At 38.5% G+C, this 26,206-nt stretch overlaps 3 protein-coding genes across 3 annotated transcripts; all 3 read right to left on the reverse strand.

Moving 5' to 3' along the window:
- Positions 1-1,505: 1,505 nt before the first annotated feature.
- On the reverse strand, positions 1,506-7,094 carry hebp2 (heme binding protein 2). The gene is made up of 5 exons (XM_053489421.1): positions 6,978-7,094; positions 6,702-6,795; positions 6,474-6,609; positions 3,172-3,352; positions 1,506-3,064 (listed from the first exon to the last, which is right to left on the reverse strand). The coding sequence occupies exons 2-5, from the start codon at positions 6,771-6,773 to the stop codon at positions 2,878-2,880; spliced, it is 576 nt and encodes a 191-aa protein (XP_053345396.1). The 5' UTR covers positions 6,774-6,795; positions 6,978-7,094; the 3' UTR covers positions 1,506-2,877.
- A 1,696-nt stretch (positions 7,095-8,790) lies between these two features.
- On the reverse strand, positions 8,791-16,151 carry kif25 (kinesin family member 25). The gene is made up of 15 exons (XM_053489374.1): positions 16,083-16,151; positions 15,856-15,921; positions 14,652-14,777; positions 14,409-14,541; positions 13,811-13,914; positions 13,454-13,539; positions 13,273-13,312; positions 13,103-13,170; positions 12,655-12,729; positions 12,436-12,579; positions 12,171-12,347; positions 11,781-11,935; positions 10,973-11,155; positions 9,865-10,020; positions 8,791-9,131 (listed from the first exon to the last, which is right to left on the reverse strand). The coding sequence occupies exons 1-15, from the start codon at positions 16,149-16,151 to the stop codon at positions 8,980-8,982; spliced, it is 1,734 nt and encodes a 577-aa protein (XP_053345349.1). The 3' UTR covers positions 8,791-8,979.
- A 1,373-nt stretch (positions 16,152-17,524) lies between these two features.
- Positions 17,525-25,979, reverse strand: acat2 (acetyl-CoA acetyltransferase 2). Its single transcript, XM_053488504.1, has 9 exons — positions 25,788-25,979; positions 23,998-24,132; positions 23,449-23,630; positions 22,987-23,104; positions 22,655-22,798; positions 22,023-22,145; positions 21,691-21,845; positions 21,409-21,519; positions 17,525-18,511 (listed from the first exon to the last, which is right to left on the reverse strand). Exons 1-9 carry the CDS (start codon positions 25,828-25,830, stop codon positions 18,341-18,343), a joined length of 1,182 nt encoding a protein of 393 aa, XP_053344479.1. The 5' UTR covers positions 25,831-25,979; the 3' UTR covers positions 17,525-18,340.
- Between the last annotated feature and the right edge of the window lie 227 nt (positions 25,980-26,206).

A 26,206-nucleotide genomic window follows, 5' to 3' on the forward strand; every position in this document is an offset into this window, starting at 1 on the left:
TTATTGATCTGCTTACTGATGTTAGACTGCTATTATTTTAAACACAACTGTATATACAGTATATATACTCAGCAAAAAAAGAAACGTCCTCTGACTTTCAACTGTTTTTACTTTCAGTAAACTTAATGTGTAAATATTTGTATGAACACTAAAAGAGTCAACACCATAAGACATAAACTAAAAATGTTTCACAATGTGTCCCTAAATGAAGGGAGGCTCAAAATCAAAAGTACCAGTCAGTATCTGGTGTGGCCACCAGCTGCTTAAAGTACTGCAGTGCATCTCCTCCTCATGGACTGCCTATTGCGGACAGTCTGAGCACTGATGGAGGGATTGTGTGTTCCTGGTGTGACTCGGGCAGTTGTTGTGGCCATCCTGTACCTGTCACGCAGGTGTGATATTCGGATGTACCGATCCTGTGCAGGTGTTGTTACACGTGGTCTTCCACTGCGAGGATGATCAGCTGTCCTTCCTGTCTCCCAGTAGCGCTGTCTTAGGCGTCTCACAGTGCGGACATGGCAATTCATTGCCCTAGTCACATCAGCAGTCTTCATGCCTCCCTGCAGCATGTCTAATGCACGTTCACGCAGATGAGCAGGGACCCTGGGCATCTTTCTTTGGGTGTTTTTCACAGTCGGTAGACAAGTCTCTTTAGTGTCCTGCGTTTTTAGAACTGTGACCTTAAATGCCTACTTTCTGTAAGCTGTTAAGGTCTTAACGACCATTCCACAGGTGCATGTTAATTAATTGATTATGGTTAATTGAACATGCATGGAAAACATTGTTTAAACCCTTTACAATGAAGATCTGTAAAGTTATTTGGATTTTTACAATATTATTGTTGAAATACACAGTCCTGAAAAAGGGACGTTTCTTTTTTTGCTGAGTATATATACAGTATATATATATATATATATATATATATATATATATATACACACACACACACACACACAAAAGCACATTTATCCATTTACACAGGAATACTGTGGACAAATAAAAATTCCACTATTCATCTTCAGCTTTGTGCTTTTGTGGTTTATGCAATACAGCCAGGTGTTGCTCTGCTACTTTTCTTTGTGTTGTTAGTCTGGGTCAAGGGGTAGCAGACGCAGATGCATCCACTGGCTGAGGGTCTTTGTGTATAAAATGATAGACTCGTTATTACTTAACTTCTTTTCATTGCTAATTCCTTTAGTGTTTATAAATTGAGCACAAAAGCAAGTTTTATTTTTAATTCCACAACTCTCACTGATCTGGATTTGTGATGCTGTCACAGAAATAACAGATCCTGACTGTGTTTTGGCTGGGTATCAGCACGCAGTATATTAATGCAGTTCTCACACAGTGCTGAGTGCATGAACATGATCCTCAGGCAACACTTGCCTCGAAAATAAACCTGATGACAGTGCAGAGTCTACATGAGGATCAGTGAATACTTTCTCCCTGCAGCTGTACTCGTGTTTTTCTCGTATTTTAGGCTTAAATCATCCACACTAAAAAGGTTGAACAAATAAAACAGTCATATTTAATATAGAATGATTAAACATTATAAACATTTCATTCCAATAATCATTTATTGTTGTAGAAGGTGTCGACATTTAATGAATCAATTTCACTTATGAAATGATGATTAAAGACTTGAAATGACAAAGAGTGCAGTCTCATAGTACATAGTAATAGGACTTAACCTGGAAGAAAAAGGAATGTAATAGTGTTCACATTAATTGGTTATATGATGATTGAGGAGTAGTGCCTGGCCACAGTCGAGCAAAATCAGACAAGTGATCACGAACCCTGTCTTGTTTTTTAACTGGATACAAATAATTATTCTCCCTGACTAACAGGCGGTGTGAGTAGTGTAAACTCTAATACAAGGGCTGTACCGAACACAGTGCAAAAGTGGACTTTGCTTTTTATTTTATTTTTTTACACATAGTGTGACAGACTAACTCTTCCCCTATAGTCAACAACATAAGGAAAGAAAAGAGTAAAATTAATTTACATTACACTTCCTTTCAGGGTGAAAAACTTTACAGTTGATGTGCAGAGCAGGAAAATTTATAACAACCAACACCTATGGTAATATTTATATTATGACAGACTTCAAAGAAGCACTGTACTACATTACATTTAGGCATTTGGCAGACGGCTTTATCCAGAGCGACTTACATTTGTATTTCATTATATGCCCAACTGATGATTGATTATGGAATGTAGAAGAGTTACCAATATGTGCAATTTAAATGACCCACAAAAAGGAACTTTATGTCCACTTTTGCACTGCTTTCAGTTCAGCTCTCTAATTAATCATACAATGTCATCACAGAACAGTTATAGCCAGCCAGATTAATATACATGCATATTGAATATACTGAATATCCCTGACCTTTAGTAGTATGCTGGTAAACACACCATCTAATGTGAAAACACAATCTTGACATCATGTCTGCATGACTGATACCCAATGAAAGCTGTACTGGACCGTTTCCCCTAACATTATCTTCCCACTTTGGTCATTTGCCAATTCTCAGCCAGCGGGTAACTCTCTCTTTCCTTTCCCACAATAGCTACCAGCCAGAGACGGCAAAGGCTAACACCTGCTTCCTGCATTTTCTCATCTGGCTAATTAAGGAACAAAAGGAAATATTTAATAATTCACCCCATGTAAAGCAAAAGCACACAGACACAATAAAAAAGGAGAATGTAGACACGGATACTGTAGGATGTCTGCAGTACTGATGGAATTATTGAATTATGTTTGGACTTCCTTTCTAGACAGGCACTTACGGACATAAAGGCACGACAACAGAAATTATAAAATCCAAACCCCGAAATTTGACCTTTTTTAATGCATTATGTAAAGGACGCACTGATTTACTCTTTTCTCTCTTCCTGTTCGAGCCAGATTTCGTTCTTGCGGTTAACAAGCTTGAAGGGGCTGTCGTAGCCCACGCGGTAGTAAGGAACCTCTTTGAAGCTCTTTCCATCCCTCTTCAAGCTCTCCATCAGCTTAAGCATTTCATCATGGGAGTTCTGAGCGTTTGCAAAGCCTCCGAAGGTCCTACCGCGTGCACACACACACACACACACACACAAAACAAACAATACGTAAACACACGAGTTTAGAGCATCACTTATAAAGGTGAGTCGACGTTCTATTGTAAATACCTGACGAACACGGTGAACTCCTTCCTGTTCTCGACGAAGATTTCAGGGATGCTGGGTTTAGGGGGCTCAGCCTGGTGTGCCTCAGGGACGTAAAAGGCCACAGTAAAGGAGCCCTCACATGCCGGCTCGGCTCCAGGGTTAATATGACAGGTTACTGGGGCAGTCATGTCCACGGTAACCTCTAATACAGAGCACATCATTATAGGAAGAGGAGGTAAGAAACCATTGTACTTCTTTCACAGTTAAACAGTTTATTTTTTTAAAGAAAAAAAATGACTTCATCGCAAGTCACAGGTTTTATTTATTTACTTGTTTTAACAGGTTATTGCCGAACATGCACTACAGACACTACTCATAATCTAGTGTCGTTTAAAAAGGAAGAATTATTTGTTAGTGTTAATGCTAAATAATAGGCAGAGATAAGGCAGTTGTTTAATTTGGGAAAGACTTTAGAGCAGAGAACACAAGATTTTGTGGTTTGCGGGTGCATGAGCTGCATTTGTTTACGAAAGAGAACATAACCTGTTATGATACAAGTTGCTTCGTAAATATTTTACGATGTTATATGTAATTACAAGGGGTGTTCAAGTCAAACCGGGACTTATCATAAAATTTCTCATGTATGAGGCTATGAAAGTGACTGAAATTTACAGAAGATTTCAAGCACAGTACGTCGATGAGACTCTTAGCTGCAGTAAAACATTTAAATGGTGCAAACTTGTTAAAGAAGGCTCATATCCCAGCCAAGGTGCACATCCTTGAAAATCGACAGATAACTTATCACCCACTTGCAGAAGAGACGCATTTGACTGTGTACACACAGTCATTCACCAACGTTCGCACACAGTCCTGACCTCAAGACATTTCCACATGTTTTAAACATTAAAGGAGTTCCTGGGAGGCCAGTTTTTCAGACATAAAGTACTGTAGGCTCTGGCATACTGAGAAAACTTTCTACCTTGATGTACTAGTGAAATGATGGAAAAAGTGCACTCTTATAACTGTGTTCTGTTATTCTGCACAATCTAAAGTGTCCTGGTTTGACATGAACCCCTGAATTTTTTCCAGCCCCTTTCTTTAGCAAGTTGTTGGTCTTTAAGAAAAATCAAAGACTTTGTTCGATGCGGTAATGAAAAAATAAATCACTTCGGGTGGTAACATTAAAGCTTCACACCGCGCCACCATTTTTTCATTCCTTATATATTTTCTTTGAAAAAAAAATATGGCATGTTGAAAAATTCATACCTAATGCCTTAATTAAGTTGCATTCGGACAAGTGAATTGATAAGCAAAATGCTGTTGTGCTGACAATGAGATGTGTATATTTTTCACATAGATAATAGTGCTTACCTTGCGTTCTTTTATGAGTGTTATTACCTCATTATATATGGTGAAAAGATTACAATGACCACCTTGTTTTATGGAGGCACTGAATGTTTATGAGCTGTTCCTTTACTCTTCAAAGCCCAAGTGTTTTAATCACATGAGCTGGTCAAAGATCAAATGTAAGAAGACTTAACACGTTAGTAGTTACATTTCATCTAAGAATCTCTATACTAACCACAGACCATGGAGGCCAATTGTGGTTACCATTGTATTCATTCTCATTTTACGTACATTTTTGGGACCTCTGGTCAACATTCACACACTGTGGGCAATTTGGGAATGCCAATTTTAGCTTTGTTTCCAGTCTTATAATATGCCTGTTCCATCAGGGTCATTCAGAACATTTAGGTCATCAGCCGACTACGTGTATTACAATGTAGCTTAGCCTAGACATGACCAACTGAAGCAACCCCAGATCATAACACTGCCTCCAGAGACTTTTTCAGTACATGATGGGTGCATCACTTCAATAAATTATCCTCTTCATGAAATCATTATCAGACATTATTTGTGGTTGTGTAGATAAATACATCTCAATACAAAATAGTACATTTAATAGTTACTTATCGCAGTTTAAATCACAATTATCATGTGTCAAAATAATCAAAGTGATTTTTATTATCAAATTGTGCAGCCTTAGTGCAGCTCTGTGTTATTTTCTAGACCCTCATGTAATTTACAATATTATAGTAGATATTGTTTAGTCTGAACCCTTTTTTTTTTTCTTATAGTCTAAATCAGAGGACACCAATCGTTTAAATGCTGCAGCATTTGCAGTCCTGGAGGACAGGGTCTAAATGCACTGCAATAATTAACTAATCAATAAGTATGAATCCCCAAAAAAATATCAAATGGATCACTGGCCTTGCAGTACTGGAACTGACAACTGCAGCTTAAACACAGATGATTTCTGTAGAAACGTTTTACTGCTCATCCAAGTAGCTTAATCGATCTGATTGAATGTGGCAAGTTCCTCATATTACTATCCCCCAGGGTCAAAAGAGTCCTCTCCTGTCTGAAAGGCTAAACAATTGTTCACGTAATAAACCTTTTAGACCAAGAGGACTCTTTCGATCCTGAAGGATAGTAATACAAGAGGGTTTCAAGAAGTTTCGAAATTGGCACGCCACAGATCCGGTTTCTTCCATGGCATGTCCGCAAAACACCTCGAACGACTCACTGCAGCATCGCCGAATCATGTCAAACGTCTATGTGGTGGATTTGCCCAGTGACGCACAGAATTTCACGTTCGCTCCTTGTTCCAACTTGCTGTCCATTAAGAAATCGCAGATGTCATAACACACATGGTGACAATAGCACCAGTTGCACAGCATCCGATGTACACAGGACCATGTCTTTTGACAGGTAAGTGTCTTTTGGCACGCTGACTTATGAAGGTCTGTGTCCCCGTGACTGAACATGCAGCCTTGTGCTGCCATCTGTTGGAGAGTTACAAAACTACTGTAGTCTCCAAAACTAATGACTAAGTCATATGAGGAACTTGCCTCCTTAGTAGTGAAACAATTCTACCCGACAATTAAGTCACCACATCCAGTTGAGGTGACTCAGCTCCTAAATAACTTCACCTGGATGACTGAGAATATTCACAGGCGTGCGACAATGTGTTTTGTTGAAACCAAAACATTTACACAGTGACATGACAGGGAAAAGGTGTTTAAACCTGAATGCTTCCTTTAGTAAAACTCCTACTACCTGCTTGATTTATAAACTGGCAGAAGAGCTGGGTTAACTGATAACCATAGCCATCTACTATAGAGACGGCATGGTATTTGTTCAGGTAAGTTCATCGGCCTCTGACTGAGAGAAGCAAAGTAGAAACAAACACTTAATATAAATCACTAGAGTATTGTGTTACATGACATGTTACAGCTGGAGGGACAGCATGCAGGTCTTACGCTTCTCATTAGTCCCCTGGATGTATTTGAAGAGTCTCTTAAAGCCAGTGCTTAAAGCCTCGTCCTGATCCATTCCACTGACTGTAGTACTGACCCAGTTAGTGGTGTGATAGGTCCTCACCTCATAGTCATCAGCCTGACACACACACACACACACACACACTATTTTATTTACACACACACAAGACATAATATCTTTACAACTTTAACAAACATTATTTGACCAACCTTGCTTTCCTGAAGAGTAAACTTAGGACTCTCCCAGCTTCCAAACATCATTTTACCCATAGTCCTCAGCATCTTTGCGACTCACACACTGCAGCTGCTCGGACACACAACAGGTCACATGTTTTTAATGCACTTACAAACGCACTCCAGCTAATACACTAAACTTACTGACACAGCTCGTGCTACTTGTTCAGCATTTAATGCAGTCGCTTGTTTGTTTGTTTGTTTGTTTTTTAATCTATCCGAATAAAAACAGAAAACTCACTCATTACCTACCTGATTCCTTGCGTGTTAGTGATGGATCACGGTTAAGTCAGGTGTTATATCAGAGGTTGTATAACGCCAGGAGGGTGTAACAGGCGCGGACGCTGCTTGTGTAATGTTGAACATGACGTACGACGTATGACGTATGACGAGCGTCGCTTCTGATTGGCTGCGCAAAGCGGCGCCGGGTTTCAGCGTTTCAAAACAACAGGAAATAGACACACGTACAGTCATGAGGTACGTGTGTCTAGATGCTTCTGTGATACAGTAGCACATTTGCTATTTAATTTTATTTAATATGTATATATATATATATATATTTTTTTTTTACTTTGATATATTTTTATTTGATTTTGAAACATTTGTTTTTTTTTCATGTTTACATTTGTTACATTTGCCTAAAATGGCATTTCTTTGACCATCTCAATAGCCTATATTTATTTTAGTATTTAAAGATATTTTTTTAATAGGAAAATTTTGAAAAATACACCTCTTAAATCTGTACTTAACTATATTGTTCTAAACTCAAAATTCTTTATTCCTAAACAAAGATTTCAAAAGTCACAGATTTTCCCCTATTCGAAAGTGGAAATGAACTCACTTCTGAAAATTTTTAATAAAATAATCTGATTTAATTTATGATCGACTTTAACAATTCCGTGATATTATTTTAACTAAAGAAAATGTGTCTCTTGGTAATTTCTCCCTCACCGTATGTATTACCCATCTCTTGTCCTTTTTTTGCTGTATTCTCTTATATTACCAATACTTTAATGTCCTTTGTTTAATTTGCTGTAATTAAGTTATTTTGTATCTCTCTATTATATTGTTTCAATTTATTGTAATAAACAAATACACATACAATCAATAAAAATTACCTTTTCCAGGCACGCTTTTATTTCATTTAATTTATTTCTTTTTACATCTAAAAATGCAATAATCTCCTTTGAACAGTTAATGTTGAGATGTATCTGCTACTTATGTTCTGTAAAGCCTTCATAACGCCTCCAATCTGAGGTGTTTGTAAACTGGTGATTTCTGAGGCTGGTAACTCTAAATGAACTTCTCCTTTGGTCCTGCTTTTTTGGAATGATCTTCATGATTGGGTTTTGTAAATGTACTTTATAAAACTGTTCTTGCAAGAACTATTGCAAACAGCTGACCTTTATGTTTTTAAATACCAACTGACAGTTGTTGTTGTTGTTACTTATTTAATAGTTTTGAAACCTTGAATATTGTTTTACAATATAGAAAATAAATCACTAAACAAAAATCACTTCATTAGAAGGTGTGTCCGAACTTATAAATACATATAAACATATAACATATAAATCTGGTATGAAATGGTCAGGATGGAGCAGGGGCCATGGGCTGCACATTACACATGACATGTAGTTTAGTCAGTTTATACAGCAGGTCTTAAGCTTATGTTTAGGATAAAGAAAAAGAAGAAAAATAATTTCTTATTTAAACTACTTGAATGTTTAAACAATGATTAATATAATTATTCAGTTCAGACAAGTACTAAATAATACAAAATAATACAAGTTGTTTTCATATGCAATTTTTTTTAAAATTTTGGAACAGTCTACTTAATCACATGACTAGGGCTTATTAAAAAGTTTGAGATAGTAGGATCTGATGAGTCTGAAAAACAAAGAAAATAAAAGGTTCTCTAAAGTAGAGATGTAAATATGATCTGACCTGTTTGTGCAACACAAGCTGGTAACATAAGCAGTCTCAACAAAGTACTGTAGTAATTATTTTAGTAAAAACACCACATTACAATACACCTTACATGCAGTATTTACATGCATTACTAGTATTTTATTTCTTGTCGTAAAACAATGTGTTGTATCATGTTGAACATGTGATACCTGTGCCGTGTAGCCTCATGACCTGACCTGGTATCATGAAACCTTACACGTACAGTAGGCTGATCCATTTAAAGCTGTAAAACTCTTTTATTCCCTGTCACATTTTATGCCCTCTGCTATTCTACAAGTCTGCTGGTTTACTTCCTTTTCAGCCCTGCGTTCTTCCTGTATCGTGCGTCTCTCTGAATCTGTCTGGCTCTGTAGCCGAAGCCCAAAGACTGCAGAGTCTCTGACAGAAAGTGCTGAGTAGGAGAGACACAGAGCATCACTAGCAGCTTAGCGTCACCTCCTGCAAGAAGAGAGGAGGTAAAACTGCATTAGTTGGCCGAGTCAGAACTGAATCAGGGATTTTCACAGCAACATAGAGAATGAGAGCAAATGATTTTCATTCGTTTATAATATTTTTTTAATAAATTGGTTCTGCCTTAAAGTATTTAAAATAAGCACCATTTGTGTATATAAATTGTTGAGTTATTAAAAGATTTAGTGTTCCAATCTACTGGTAAATTTAAATTTCTCATTATTCCTCATTGCTACATTAACTTGATACTAATAATTAACAGAAAAAAAGATATTCATATTAAAAAATATATTCACAATACACAGAATAATATACTTTGTAATATACAATTGCCACTTTTCATATATTGAGAAATATGTTAAAATACATTCAAATGTATATATTAATGTATGTAATTTAATTTTGTAATATACTTCATAATATATCGAATTTGTTTGAATATAACAATTTCTTTATATTTCTTTACAATATGCTTATATGTTAATGTAGTTTATAGGCATTAATCAGAGCACACTGACAACGTAAACAAAATAAATAAATAAATATATATATATATATATATATATATATATATATATATATATATGTATATCCATACATGATCCATTTCTATATAGCAATATATTAATTAATTTAAGCACTGGTTTCCTATACTGTATATGGAAATGTATTATTTAATATATCACATTATATATTGCTATTTTTTCCCTGTAAGGTTCACCTATAGAGTCCTGAAGAAGGTGGGTAAGTTTGCTGTTACGGTAGGGCACATGGGGACGTTGCTCTGCCAGAGCTCCCAGAACATCAGACAAAGCTGAGAGACTGCGGTTTATACAGGAGCTCTCCCACAGAGCCGCTCCACTCACTCCTGAAGTGCCTACAACACACACACACACACAAACTGTGTGAGTTTGAGGTGAAAAGTGTTATTCAATAGATGTATAGTATTGTGCAAAAGGGGAGCCACCCCTTATTTCTTCATATTTTGCTTCTAAAGAGCCAGATTATATTGTATTTTTAAACTAGTCTTGAGGAATAATTCTCCAGGCTTCCTGAAGGACTTTTTTTGCTCTAATTTTTCACAAGTTGACTCTAATTTTCAGTCCAGTCTCTGTACCTTATCAGTTTGCGATGAAAGTTTTTTGTATTTTTTAACCACACAGCGAACTATAAATCATTCAAGCATAAAATAACATCTAACTTAAGACATGAACCAGTGAGAAACAGGTGCAAATGATGACAGATGATCAGCCCTGATCAGCACTCACTTACTCATTATCTATACCGCTTTATCCTGTATTCAGGGTCGCGGGGACCTGGGGCCTATCCCAGGAGATTTAGGGCATGAGGCAGGGTACACCCTGGATAGGGTGCCAATCCATCGCAGGGCACACACACACACACACACACACACATTTACACACTACGGGCAATTTGGGGACGCCAATAAGCCTAACCTGCATATCTTTGGACTGTGGGAAGAAACCCGAGTACTCGGAGGAAACCCACCAAGCATGGGGAGAACATGCATTACTCCATGCACACAGAGACGGGAATCGAGCCTGGCCAGGAATTGAAAGGTTGCTACGTAAACAACCAATTTTTTAATTTTTTTAATTTAAATTAAATTTCAATCTTTAGGCACTTTGCAGCCTTTGACAGTAAAACAGTTATTTATTATAGAAAGGGTTGCTATTATTAAATAATTAATTTTTAAATATGCAAAACTTCTATTTGTGTGTTTGGTTGTCTTTTTTTGCACTGAAAGGTGCCAGTGGTATAAGCATGAGAACACCCATTTGAAGCTTTGTAACTGACGGCACTCTTACCCGCACACTCGCTGCCTGCCAGGTCGACCAGCTGCAGCTTTGTTCTGAGAGGTTCTTGGGGGGAGGAGAGGGAATGGCAGGGGGAAGACTGGGGAGAGGAACCAGGGCTGGAAGAGCGAGAGGAGGCAGCTCTGGAGCAGCGCGGGCTCCACCACTGCTTCTGTGGTCCACGCAACTTGTAGGCTGCAGTGCCAAGGTATACACACACACACACACACACACACACACACACACACACAGAACCAGTCAGTAAATGTATTCACACTGCACTATACACTGCCTATGGAGTCATGCTCTTCATCTGTCCGGCTTGTTTTAATCGCCGTTACTTCTGTACGAATATCTAACGTTCAGTGGAGGGTAGACTTTCTCTTCTAAAACACAGAAGCTAGATAAGGCACTGTTTGGATGTGAATGTGCAGATAAGGCAGATGGCTGAGAAAATGAAGCTGTCTTTAAGGGACGGTTGTACAGTCTGGCTTGCTCAGATAAGGTTCAACTTTGTGTAAAAATTAACAGTTTCTTGTGTGAAAATTAAATTCTTAAAAAGAAAAATGTTATGTAGGATTACTGGACCAGTGTGTATGTGTGTGTGTGTGTGAGAGAGAGAGAAAGAACAATAGCCTGGTGGTGGTGAGGTGTGTCAGCCTCAGTTATATCCGGTGTCAGGACACTGATGGCTTTGAAGTATGTGCGTGTGTGTGTGTAGTATGACAATATCCATTGTTAAAACTGCTATACAAATTGAATGGTGTGTGTGTGTGTGTGTGTGTGTGTGTGTGTGTGTGTGTGTGTGTGTCTATCATACCCAGTGCCTGAGAGCTGTGGCTCTTGGATGTGACACTTAGAGTGACAATGAGGTGAGATCTGGAGGAGTCTCTGTGAACCAGCGTGGGACTGTGTGCCCTCAGTCGCAACACTGCACCCAACAGCTGCATCACATCTGCAGACCTGTGCACCAACCTGACACATACACACACACATATTCATAATAATACTGTCACAAAAAATATTATCACACTGAGGTAGAGTACATCACACGATAACATCACACAGTATTGTGAAAGTGTTTCAAAATTTCAAATCCTGCTTCCCTGCAGACAGTAACAGCACTTACTCTTGAGGAATTCCTCAAAATGAAGACAAATAATGTTTGGCCTGAAGGTTGAATGAATTTCGAGTTGGCAGAATCACTCACTCATATGTTAGACAGGGCACTTCACTAGTGCCGGCGCTGGTCGTGATGACTTCTCTCCTAACCCCTACTGCTGCTCCGTCCTCATCTTTGGCCAAAAGGTCCAGCAGCTCGTTATTATAAACCTCCACTATGGAAACCTCCACCGTGTATCTTCCTGCTGGCTTCTCTGAGATCAACCTGACAAAACGCAGATATCAGAGCTGATTCTTACTCTTAATTCTACATTATATGCATGACAAAAAATAATCTTATTGTTGGGACTTACTTAAATAACTCTTTTGCTGCTTTGGAAATAATCCCTTCCTCGGGGTCCTGTTTAAGATGAGTGGGATTTCCATCCTGAGATCCGATCATCGTATACGTCTTCCCACTTCCTGTTTGTCCATATGCCATGATACACACGTTATACCTGAATATAAGCCACAATGTTGATAACAACGTTCACCTCGACTTAACACAAAACTCTTTGAAGCTTTGAGCTTACCCATCCAACAGTGAGGTCAAAAGAGGCTTCACTTCTTCAAACACGGTGTCCTGCGAGTCCTCTGGAGCGTGTACCCTGTTAATCAGATCCCCATGATGAAACACACACTTTGTATTAAAGCGACTTTTCAGCTTCACTCAGCCTAACTGTCTAGCTCACCTTAATTACCTTGAACAGTCTTGAAACGGAAAAAATACATTTACTCAAAACACACTTGTAATGGAAGCTTACACACGGTTGCATCGAAGTAATGAAGGTGCAATAATGAAGGTGTATTCAAATTAAACCCTGGATAGAAAGACTATTTTTGGACTGCTGGAACTGTCATTATGTGACCACAAAATTCAGGTTAATTAAAATATAGTGTTAAATTACATAGAGTATAAAGAATTATCGTTTGAGGTCATTTCACATAGAGATGTAGTTGATCAGTGCCATGGTTTTATACCTCTCAAATTCAAACATTTTGTTCACTTGCGGACTCCCAGGTTTGGCACAATTCACAACAACCGAGTCCTGAAAAAACACAGTGTGGGCCACATAATCAAGTCATAGTATTAGCTCATTAAGCAGGTCATTAGAGGTTTGTATGTATATTACACTAACCAATTCACTTACATCACTGACAGCCTGCACCACAACTTCTAAGGATGAGGGCCTGGAACAGCAAAACATGATTTATCACAGGCATGAGCCCTGTGCAATTCACTGTTAGAAACACTAATCCACAGTGCAGCAGAAACGCCATCACCACAGCTAAATAAGTATTAGGAGTACAAAGATTGAATCGAATTCTCACCCATTACTGGATAAGGAACCTTGACTGTGGTCGAAAGGGAGGATGGGGCGCACCCTGCAGTGCACTCGAATATTACCCCTCAACTCCTGAATGCAGAATGAATTCTTAAGGTTTATTTCATTTAACTACAATAAATACATAAAAAAACATATTGTATTTCTATTGTTTATACTGTCTTTTTCTTCTATACTCTATTACACCAGTTTCAGCAGAAGTACCACGGCACTATAGAATCCAAAAACATATAATCTATTATATAAATTTCATACAACAAATTATACAAAGTGTTTGTTGCAACTTGTTTATATTTCATTTATATACAGTATCCAAAATCCAGAAGCTAAATCAAGAACTTACAACTAGTGTATTGTGTATCTGCTTCCTCCTGATCCGCTCTGATCGATGCCTCTCCTTTTCGTCCTGTAGGGAGCGCTCCAGTGAAGCCACCTGTGTCTGTAGCCCTAATCACCAAACAGAAAGCAGATATAATCAGTTCCTCCTGTTTAATGAGCTTAGTGTAAAAGTCTTACAAATACCAAATGGATTTTTCATCTGGTTTATGACCTGCATGACTATTAGAGGTGTAACCATATACAGTACTGATTTATTGGTCAAATAGTGAGCAATACATATTATCACTTTCAAATTCCCAAGGTTAGAAAAAAAAAAACTGCAAATCTTCGAGGTATCTCCCACATTAAAGACTACTGATACAGCACTCTGAACTGTAGCTGTTTTGCAAACAAAAGGAGGCTTAACACAGTAATGGTATGGCATTTCTGAAAAAGTGTTTGGTAACTGTAGATGGCCATCACTGGAAGTCCAGTGATGGATTCCCCACCAATGAGGAACACTAGGGGAAATCAACACACTGTCCTGGTTCAAGATCCACCAAAACCCCAAGAGATGACACCTGAGTTACATACTGGAGAGAAAATAAAGAATAATAACATACTCTGGGTGTCACCACCCTGGACAGCTCTGCTGATGATGCCCATCCACTCCAGCAGCTGTTTACTCTGGCTCTCCAGTTCCACAGCAAAGTCCATGTATACAGCAAAAACATCCCTCAAGTCCGTTTTCAGAGCCTGAAAACAATGGTAGGATAGATACAGTACAAACTGTAAAATGTCTCATAATCCTTACATGAACTGTGTAGACAAGTACAGTCAGGTCGGGTGGTTCTTAGCTGGCTTACCTGGATGTGTGAGAGGAGTTTGGCAAGGGGAACCAGAGGGTGCTCTTGCGCACTTCCCTGGTGTTGACAGTGCCTCTTCGGCAGAATCACATCCTCTTCATGATCCCGTCGAAGTTTTCCCATACACTTGAGCAAGTTTAAACGATGAAAAGGTCACATATAATAACAATTCACTGACACGCGACCTGTCATAAATGTCAGTGTTCTGTTTAAAATTTTGATTTATGATAACTGGGGGAGCATTACATCTCAAGTGTAACCCTATTTATATTCAGAAATAAATCACCTACTAATGAACCCCTGCCATCAAGTGACAAACCTTTTAAAGTTTTTATTCATGCATTTATTTATTTACTGAACTTTTCAAACTTGATTTGATGAAAAAAAAGAAGCAATTTTGTGGCATATATTGTGATTTCGATTTCTACTGTGATGTTTAAAAGGTAGCATTTCGCATTAAAACTTATTTATTTAGGCTAACACCACAAAACTGGACAAATAATCAGAAACGTGGAAATAATTAAAAAGATTCTTGCCAATGCCATAAAAGTTCGTATTTCCTGATTTTTATTTATTTATTTATTGCATATTTGTCATACTTAAATAATTCAGATTATGAAACAAATCTTAATATTTTACAAAAGATAACCCAAGTACAGTTAATACAAAATGCCATTTTAAAATTTCACTTTTAAAGGAAAAAGGGAAAAAATGCAGTCCAAACCTGCCTGGCCTTATGTGAAAAAGTAATCACCCTCCTTACTAAATCATGAAGGAACTGTGATTTTTGGAAAGCTGATTTAAATTGAACACTTGCCACAATCAGGACTAATAACTGTCAGACCTATTTAATAAAATTAAAAAAATCACTTAAATAGAAGCTGTCTGACAAAGTGAAGCAAATTTAAAAAAAAAACTAAAACAGCAACACGATGTAAATTCAAGAACAGATCAAAAACCAAGTAAATGACATGTATGAGTCTGGAAAGAGTTACAAAGCCATTTCTAAAGCTTTGGGATTCCAGCGAACCACGTTAAGATCCTTTATTCACAAGTGGAAAAAAACCTGAAAAAATAGTGAACCTATCCTATTGGCTAAACTCCAATATACGTAGTGTATATAAGTGTATGGTCACAATTAAAATGGAATCGCTGTATCCATATCCAGTATACAGTACACTGCATAACGTTGTCATTAAATTACCTCAGCAAGTCTCAGGTGTAGAAGAGCATTCTCTGACTCCAGCTCTAAAATCCTCTCTTCTTTACTCTGAAATTGAACATTTATAACACATTTGTCATTTCAAGACAGGAAAAACTCTGGCTTCTAAAACTATTTTAATTCAATCTTATAGACATGGCTTATCCAGTGTAAAATAGCTCTCCATCCTCACCATGAGGTCACCAGGCAGCTTGTTGAAAGTCACTTACCCGAAGTTTGTGCTCCAAAAGGTACACCTGATGAGCAAGAATTTGGTCTCTGTTAACCATATGTGGCATTTTTTTAAATATCTATAAAACTTGGTAGGCTGTGAGAGAGAAATCAGACCAGCAGGTGAGTGTGTTGACACGGTGCAGGACAGTAGGCCAATTAAAGGATTAACTGCTCCCTAATATAGCTCCCACTGTGCATCCTGACCCATTCTCCACAGAGTATTATTACCCAAGATGATTAAATACACAGATATTTACCACAGAGTACTGTTGTCTACCATCCATCATGTAGTAGAGAAATTATGGTTATAGAAAGTACTATTATTTAATATTCACTTTTTACACAGCAATGCTTGAAACAGGGTACTATCACCTGACATTCATTACTACAGGAACACTGTTTTGTTTGTCAAAGCTTGCATTCCCTTAGCATTAAATTTAATTTGAATTTAGGATACATTGTAGTCTTAAATAAATAATATATTTTAAATACTTTTTCCCCCACTACACTATACATGATTGACGATCTATCTGTATTTGCAGATAACTACATGTTTTTGTCTATCCCTATCCTTGCTATTGGATGTTGGAAATTTTCTTTCGAGATCAATAAATTATCTATCTATCTATTTAAAGTTAATTGCACAAATGATTTCTTTTAGTTTTTGGCGCCCTCTACTGGACATCTTGATATATTTTCAGTTGTATCACAGTTAGCATTGTGGCCTCGCAGGGTCAAGGGTTCGATTCTCCCTGCAGGTGACCTTTCTGACACAACCCTCCCATTTTACCCAGCCTGGGACCGGCTCCAGTTGCTGGGGTTTGGGCATTAGGTGGGAATTGAACCCGGGCCTTCCAGATGGCAGTACCAACGAGCCACTAATTCCCTAAAATGTTTTATTAAAATAATATCTTCTATAAATTCATTTTGAACAGACATTAAAAATGATTCAAAATTGAAAGATATACAAGACCTTAACAAATGTAACCATTTTAAAATCTTTTTAAAAAGTAAGATCATTTTTAAACATAATTTTTTCTTCTCCACAGAAGAAATTACACTATTTATAAAACCTTAAACTTTCCTCCTCCTAAAAAAAAACAACTTAATTCTTAAAATCAAAATAATAGTAATTGCATGTGGCAGCATGGTGACGTAGTGGTTAGTACTGTGCCTCGAACCTCCAGGGTCGAGGATTTGATTCCTGCCTCGTGTCTGTATGTTTGAAGCTTGCATGTTCATGTCGCATGTGGGTTTCTTCTCTCACACTTCATGCGGATTAGGTTAACCAGCATTCCCCAAAAAACAGATTGTAGTGTGTGTGTGTGGCCTGCGATGGCCTGGCACCCTGTCCAGGGTGTACCCTGCACAAAGTCCCCTAGGATAATAGTTGCAGAGGATGAATGAATAATTGCATGTGATATAAATCAGACAGATCTAATTGTTAGACCATATAGTTTATGTTTTTTTTTTATTCCCTCAGGAGATACACAGTAGAGTTTAATATGTAGACAATTTTTTTTCTGTAGAGGTTTCGAACCGGCACATACAGTATTTCATACACAGCGTTTATCAGGTTGTTGGCAGGAAGCACAGGACTGAGGCTAATTCAGCCTCATGGCACATCGTAAAGTGTAGGCTAAGGCAAGTTAAGGTAGAAGACATTTCTTAATTGATCAATATCATTAAAACTATTTCTGACTGTTAATTAAAGAAGACATCTGACTTAACACAGTGGGTCTGAGCCACAGAACAAGAAAACTGTAGAATAAATGTAAAGCATAACATTACATAAATGGAATGTGTAGAGCTAGAAGTTCGTATTGCATACTATCAAGCGTTACAGCTTATGACATACTGTAGACCAAGAAATGATATTAACATCTACAATCATCACATTTCCATGTAATGTTATTCACATAGATAACCATCCAAGTTATGCTTTTACTTTAGCTTAGGGTTTTATCAGATATCATATTCTTACCCCATGCATCATTCATCATCCATAACCCGAGCATGTAAACATGAGAGTCAAAGTAAACTGTGAGGATTAATGTAGCTGATTTTCTAAAGATCATCATATCGATTAATACTTCAGAGAAACCCATTCAGTGTCTGCAAGAAATGACGAAATTAGAAAAATATAACAGATACTTTTCATAATAAATTTTAAATACAATTTCAACAAATTAATGTAAGACCCCTTGTAGTTTTCTGGAACAGCAGCTGGTTGGTATGTGTCTTTAAGGGCATCTTAAATTCTCTCTACACACATAGCGATTCCCATTCCCCCTCCAATACACAGTGCAGCAACCCCTTTTTTGCCCCCCGTCCTCTGAAGGGCATGCAGGAGGGTCACCAACACCCTGCAGCCAGACATGCCCAGAGGATGACCCAGAGAGATGGCGCCACCGCAGACGTTCACCTGCATGCATCAGAAAAAAAAAAAAAAAAAGAAACACAATCAATACACGGTTCATAATTTAATACAAATCAGATTATTGAGCGCTGGCACTGCAGAGGTTCCTCCCGCCCTGATCAACAGTGATAAATAGAATGGGGACAGACCTCTCAGTATTACCTTGAGATATTAATAAAATGTGTATTAATACTTTGTGGGACAATCCAATACTCAGTCATCCGAAAATCAGCACTATAGAATCTGCAGTTTAAGATGATGCTTGTTGAGAATTCCTTTAAGCGGTTACAGTAAATCTTAATGAATTGAGGATGTGTGAGGATGGGATAATAAATAAATTAAAAACTCTGATTTCATTCAATCACTTTTATCTTTGATTACAGCACAAAAAGTGGTGACAGCTGATGTGTGAAAATGATTCCTCATGCTCCCAGGACCTTTTACAATTTGGTTCCATCAGGTTCCATACCCTGGTCATTCAGTACATTCAGGTCATCAGCTGACTTCACTTTATCGCCACATAACATTGCTGAGTCTAGTCCTGTCCAACTGAAGCAGCTCCAGATTAATACTGCCTCCAGAGACTTGTACAGTGGCCGCTTTGCAAGATTCCTTTTTTTGGAACCCTGATGCATCCATTGCTTTGAGATAGGGTCAATCTGAAGTCATCAGATCACATGACCTTTTTCCATTACTCCAAAGTCCAATCTTTTTGCTGCCTAGCAAATCCAAGTCTTTTCTCTAACGAGTCTCACTAACAAGTGGTTTTCTTATGGACACACAGCTGTTTGGTCCAAGTCCTGCGCGTTCTCATGACAGTGTGTATAAAAATGCTCTAACTTTCACTATTAAATTAGATTTTTTTTTAACACTTCAAGTGTTTGATTTTCCCCCCGATTTTCTCCCTAATTTAGTAATGTCCAATTCCTCCCCGTCACTAGGGGGCTCCCACATTAAGGCTACTACTACCACTCAGTTGGCAGTACAGCCGACTGCATCTTTACGAACTGCTTGCTCACGCACCATTGGGGGCGGCGTAACACCCTCGGAGGACAGCGCTATTCGCTCCCTCCTCTTGCGTGAGCTCACAGTTGCCACTGATTGGCTAATGTTCACCCCAGGAACATAACCGCATTTTACTGTAAAAATGGTCACACTGAACATTCTTTCTGGTGATGGCTTGTATTTTTGAGTCTAACTCCTCTCAAGCCTTTATATTCATGTCCTGTCCGTTGTGGTGTCTGGGTCACTCATTATGGATCTACATTTAGATCTGGATTATTGTACAACTGTTTTATGATCATGTATTATCCACAGTATTGTTAGCTCTAACGACAGGCTTTCTCACCCGCTTTGGTACATTCCTCAGATCAAAAGTAAAATTCTTAAAATAACTTGTACAAACTTCACACACAATGATTATGCACAACCGTCCGCTGTTTCCAACATTATTAGTTTCTCATGTCATGTTGATCACAACATGTCATTACATGCAAAATGGTTGAACCTGTTGTCATAATTTGTCAGGCAGATTTTTAGACATCTCCATTTAAACCTCTGTGCTCTGAGTTGATTCACCTGACAGCAGCCAATCTTGACTTGAAAAGGAATGTTGTAGGCATTGGATCAACCAATGATCAAACAGTTCTCTGTCATGAACGCAGTCCGTGAGAACCAATGACAGCAGACGACTGCAGAGAATGGATGAGAGACTGCATAATATCCTTTCTATACTCGCTTTTGATATGGAAGAGAATCTGTGGCCTGACAGACAGGAAAGTCAGGAAGTGCAGAATAACATCACTTTCATTTGCCATACAGCTCTTCCTATGCAGTGTAGTGCTCCCCATGGACACATTTATAATTAAGTTTTTTTTTTTTTGTGCTGTAGAGTGCTTGTCTTGTCATTGTGCCACAGAAAAGAAGAAGACATTCTGTCAGGAATCAGTAAAACGTGTAAAAGTGAATCCTGTCCAGTCTTGTGCAATCAGACTTCCACATACATGGCCAAAACACACTGTCGGTGCTGATTTTATGTTTTCTTTTTTTGTGTTATACATATAATACAGAAAACGTGTGTAAGTTTATGCAACATTGAAGTGACCAATCTTGCATCCATCAAAATTTCAAGTTGCTAACTTCAGCCGTTTTGAAGAGATGATTCTATTATAACCATTTTATATGTGACATTTTTCAGCGTTATACAGTCTCACTTCAAACAATAATTTCAAATGGTAATTGTTCATATTCCTTTACAAGTATATATACTAAAATTGGTGTAAGCTTCTAGAATCAAATGACCTGTAAAAATTGTTGCTTAAAGCCAGTGGTAAAAGCGCTCGCCCTATCATCCAGAGATCGCTGGTTCGAACCCTGGGTGATGCTGCTGTTTTTCTCTCACAAAAAGCTGATTGGCCGAGCTCTCTTAGAGGGGAGAGATGAGAGGTACTTTGTGCTCCCACATTAATCACGGCCCTACAGCCAATCAGGGGCGTCTGTGAGCTCGCGCATGTGGAAGGAGCGGCTAGTGCTCTCCTCAGAGTGTGTTACTCCGCCCGTAATGGTGCGTGAGCAAGCAGTTCGAAAAGATGCTGACGTCACGCGGTTCGGAGGAAACTCGGGATAGTCTTCGCCCTCCCGACTGAGTGGTAGTAGTAGCCTTAATGTAGGAGCCCCCTAGTGACAAGGAGGAATTGGCTACGACTATTATTGGGGAGAAAATTGGAATCTGTAGTGTCCGTAACCATGCCAAATTTATGATGCATCTACATCTTACATCATTGAATGATTTGAATAAAATAAAAAAAGTTACAAGGACTTGTCAATCATTTGAGCAATCAATAAAAACTGTAACACTAGTCTTGTGCTTCAGGTAGAGTTAACGAAATAAAAAAGAAAACAACCTTGTCAGGGTTCAGTCCAAGTTCCTGGACCACTGCGAGACACTGAGCAGCGAAGGCCTCATTGATTTCATACAGATCCACCTCAGGCAGCTGCCAACCAGCCTTCTCTGTCTAGTGAGACAGGAGATACAATGAGATTTACAGACGTCAATAAATGAAAACATTTGTACTTACTTACAGTAAACGCACCAACATACTATGTGCGGGAAGCTTTAAAAATAAATAAATATGTCCATAGAATAAAGGTCAACATTTATCCCTAGCCATCTGTGGAACACTCACTGCTTTTCTGATGGCTGAAATCGGCCCTGTGCCCATGATGGATGGATCAATGCCAGTCTGAGCCCATGAGACGATTCGCGCCATTGGCTGCAGACCACGCCTCTGAGCCTCCGATTGGCTCATGAGCACGGTAGCTGCAGCGCCATCATTTATTCCTATAAAAGAGAAGGAAGACACCAGATAACCAGATAATCTACCATAGACATTGCTCAGGTAATGAGGGACAGACATTTTGCAAGTGCAGATAGTGTTTTGCTCAGTGACCTGTAGAAGTGAACGAACTCTGGGTTATTTGGCGGACCATGATCGAGGTTCAGGCTTGTAATATTTACCTGATGCATTTCCAGCCGTGACTGTGCCAGAGCCGTCCTTTAGAAAACAGGGCTTCAGCTTGGACATGGCATCCACGTTGCTCCCATGGCGAGGAAATTCATCGACTTTTACTTCTACTGGCCCTAATAAAAATAAATAAATAAATACTTTCAGATTATGACTTGAGATTTGTCTGGTCTAAATGAGTTTTATTAGCCAGGTATGCAAGAAGACAAAGAAAGTAACTTGGTATTTGCCCCACAAACAATCAGAAACAATAATTAGATGGATGGATGGAAAGAGAGAGAGAGAGAGAAAACATGTAAAGTGTTAGATTTGATGACATTTTGGGTCTATTAAATCTTTTTTTTTTAAAGTGTTGTCATTATCATTTTTGGCCCAAACTTGTTTTAATTATATACTTGTTAACATAAGCCAAACTGACCGCAGTGCTAGAACAGGCAGAAAAATCGAATTAATAGCAGAAATAAAAAAAGATTAATGTGTCCTGTGGTCCTGTGTTCTCTTTTATTGACTTTTGTGTGCTCACTTGTAGAATCAACATGTTAAAATAGGGAGTTCCTACAAAAAAAAAGCATAAAAGCTATCAAATATAACATAAATGACTAAGATAACAGTTTCGGCATTTTACCTTTTCTGGAAGGAACACTAACTGGAACAATCTCCTGGGTAAAGTAACCAGCCTTCTGGGCTGCCTCAGTTCTGCTCTGAGAGGTGACAGCATACTGATCCTGAGCTTCTCGGGTCACTCCCCACTGCTTAGCCACGTTCTCTGCTGCAGAGAGACAACAAGAAGCGTCCAGGTTATATACCCAAAGCCTTAAAATGCCTTTCTGGTCTATAAAAATAGATTGGTAATAAGGTTGTAATAAGGAGTGCACTTTGCCAGTGTCAATCCACTGTCATTCCGAAGTCCAAACATTTTGGGAAATGTCAGTTTAGTGGCGGCCTCATCAAACTTACCTGTGATACCCATGTGGCAGCTGTGGAAAGCATCTGTGAGTCCATCTGCCAGTATAGAGTCCTGTAGTGAGGCATCTCCCATCTTTATTCCTGACCTCATCTGCACTATGTGAGGTGCCTAAGGACAAGAAACCCAAAATATATCCAAATATATCCCAATACATATTCAGTTTCCTTAGTTGAATTTTTAAATCAGTAATCTGACCAGACAGAGTAATTAAAATAAAAAAGAAATCTATTCTTTCTGATCTTACTGTATGTCTCTGCAGTTACATCAGTCTGATTAGCTGCCTTGAACTAAATATGTTCCAGAAGAATTAAGGACAGTTGTTTCATATATTTCTGAATATATTTTACCAGAAACTTATATTTAAAAACATCTTCAGTCAGCTGCACAGAACTACTTTGCTGGGTCGACATGCCATTCAAGGATGCCTGATCTAAGCCCTAAACATGACCTACCCGGCTCATGCTTTCCATGCCTCCTGCCACCACTACTGTGGACTCTCCCATTATGATGGACTGAGCTCCGAGACACACAGCTTTTAGACCAGATCCACACACCACCTGACAGCTCCACGCAGGCACAGAGTATGGGATACCCGCACCAACACTGGCCTGACGTGTCGGGTTCTGTCCATGGCCTGAGAACAGCAAATGTAAGAATTGTAAGTAACATTGAACAAGCGCCCTTAACAGGACTGTTGCCTACACTGTATTAAACATCATCTTTAAGTCTTAGACGGTTTTTATGGTTTGATAACAAATGTTAAATTGTAACAGGTCATACTTTATAAGAAGTGAATGCTATAGGAATCATATATTTACATCATCGCATTATACAATAAATAAATATATATATAAAATTAAATGTATACAGTATTATAGTGCAAATTTTATGCATCATTGATCAGTTGCTTATAAGAGTCACTGTAAAACACCACAGCATTTCTTCCCCAAGGTAAACAGATTGCTTTAGATGCTTACTAAATTATACCCTAAACAGATTACCTGCAGTGAGGACGTGTCCCATGATGACCTCAGATACCTCATCTGGCTTTACATCTGCCCTCTTCAGGACATCCTTAATGACTACCGCTGCCAGATCAGAAGGTGCGACACCGCTCAGTGCGCCATTGAAGGACCCTTAAAAGACACAAAGATTGCTCGGCCTTTAAATTAAACCACAAAGAACGACACCTTCATATTTTTATAATCCGAGGGAATTAACTAAAGTTATGCAAAAGTGGGTGTATCTTTTGTCTTCCCTTTTTTTTTTTTAACTGACGCAGGTCACTCAAATGGCACATGTTGGAAGAATAACTCTACCTCTACCTCTTCGTCCTTTAAGTCTTAATCACAGGCCATGCATTGTACGGGGGTTACTCTAACAACACATTTAATTTGAATGACCCATGTCAACTATTAAAAAAAAAAAAAAAGTGATGCCAATTTTTGCATTACTTTCAGTCAGTACAGCCCCGAAAGCAAGCAATAAAAAAAAAATCCATGATGGCATTAAAGAGATTTTGTTTATTATATCTGGTGATAAATAATCAATAATGATTGCTTTTGTAATATTTCACGGTACATTGGTCGATAGCAGTATGCCTGCTTACTCTTTTTATTACTTTTACATTTATTTTCGTGTTAAAAAATAAAATAAATGATTTTTGATAAACTTTAATAATTAGCTGTATTTTACATAAAGAACAGTACAGAACGTAAACAAACATTTAGCTGTGATTTTTAATTAACTAAAGAGTGTAACACACAACGGATACTCCCTAGTCTGGAGGTATCATTGCTGACGGTTGGCTGCATTTTGCTAGAAAATACGTACTGATGGTTTTAATTATGAGAAATACATGAGATATCATGAGATATTTTACATAGACACGCAAACACACCCACACCCACTAGAGGTTTACCTATGGCTCCGCTCATGAACATTCACCTAATGATGATCTGGTAATCAAATAAAGATATATTATTACCTCACAGTACAACATACTGTTAGAATCAGTGAGGACCGCCTGTTACACGCAATATAGATCATGAAGCTGTCTATTGTTACATTCAGTGAGGTCTGCCTGTGACAGAACAACCCTGGCCAGAGAAACACATGAACACTGGCGAATAAACTGATGACACTGCCTACTGTTACATTCAGTGAGAAACACCTGTGGCGGAACTACCTGTGCAAACAAAAAAACCTTATATAAGTTCTGTTTGCGGACATAATTAACGATTAACATGGTTTGGTTTCACTACATCATTAAAGGAATGATAATGACAATGAAAACAAAAAGAACTTGAATTCCGTCTTCACATTAACTTGACTGCAAAATCAACATAACATGCACATAAGTTGACAATGTTTATATGTATTTAATACATTTTTGCAAATGTAATATCAGTGAATAATAAAACATGGCGTCCCACAGGTCTATTATCTCATTATTGGAAGTCATTATAAATATCACTACACGGCCAACTGCACGAGCTCCTTTTCCTCTGCCGACTAGGCTCTGACCAATCACAAGAAGCCGCTCGTGCGTGGCCCTACACTGCCGAACCAATCAGGAGTGGAGAAAACTGTGCGCGAGCCTCAATGAACCAATCAGAGCTCTCTTACGACAGTCCGTCTCGACGATTTCATACATCGGTCTCGTTAACTTAGACATTACAGCAATAAAAGATAAGCATAATTCAATACAACATTCGGTTATAGAATTACAAGATTTTAAAGTGATCTGCCAGGTCATCCACAGCGACGCGACAGAGCAGTGACGTGTTACCTATGGGCGTCCTGGAGGCAGAGACGATCACTGCGGTGTCCATTTCTCTCCGTGGTGTGTGTTGCCTTTCACTGCAGGAGATCCGTGTGTGAATCAGCTCCCTGCCTGCAGAGTGCTCACTAACACAGCACGGGGAGGTTCTTCATTAGCGCGTAACTTCATTGATTTGATGACACAGGTCGAAGAGGAGGGAGAAAATCCGGGACATCCTTCAGAAACCTCCAACCAACCTGTTCACAGCGCCATCTAATGGTCTGGATGATAAACGCATCCCCACATAATTAACCAGGTAGATATGCTTGCCAGGAAACTGATCATGTTTGCACACGTGATATACATGCATCGTTCATCTGATCCTGAACGTCCAAGTTTAAAGCAAGGTTGGACCTTATTGTTTTTTTTTAGACAGCAGAACTGCT

The sequence above is a fragment of the Clarias gariepinus genome, chromosome 27 (genome assembly GCF_024256425.1).
Source record: "Clarias gariepinus isolate MV-2021 ecotype Netherlands chromosome 27, CGAR_prim_01v2, whole genome shotgun sequence".
Lineage (NCBI taxonomy): Eukaryota > Metazoa > Chordata > Actinopteri > Siluriformes > Clariidae > Clarias > Clarias gariepinus.

Coding starts and splice junctions, on each gene's coding strand:
- kif25 (XM_053489374.1), bottom strand. CDS start 16,151: ATGCCACATATGGTTAACAGAGACCAAATTCTTGCTCATCAGGTGTAC. Junction 12,348..12,435: donor GCAGCAAAAGAGTTATTTAA/GTAAGTCCCAAC, acceptor GCGTTTTGTCAG/GTTGATCTCAGAGAAGCCAG. Junction 9,132..9,864: donor CCTTCTTCAGGACTCTATAG/GTGAACCTTACA, acceptor CTCTTCTTGCAG/GAGGTGACGCTAAGCTGCTA.
- acat2 (XM_053488504.1), bottom strand. CDS start 25,830: ATGGACACCGCAGTGATCGTCTCTGCCTCCAGGACGCCCATAG. Junction 21,520..21,690: donor TTTCAGCCATCAGAAAAGCA/GTGAGTGTTCCA, acceptor CTGTCTCACTAG/ACAGAGAAGGCTGGTTGGCA. Junction 18,512..21,408: donor TTGGACTGAACCCTGACAAG/GTTGTTTTCTTT, acceptor TGATGCATGCAG/GTGAACGTCTGCGGTGGCGC.
- hebp2 (XM_053489421.1), bottom strand. CDS start 6,773: ATGCTGAGGACTATGGGTAAAATGATGTTTGGAAGCTGGGAGAGTCCT. Junction 3,353..6,473: donor CCAGGGGACTAATGAGAAGC/GTAAGACCTGCA, acceptor GCTCTGTATTAG/AGGTTACCGTGGACATGACT. Junction 3,065..3,171: donor GAGTTCACCGTGTTCGTCAG/GTATTTACAATA, acceptor TGCACGCGGTAG/GACCTTCGGAGGCTTTGCAA.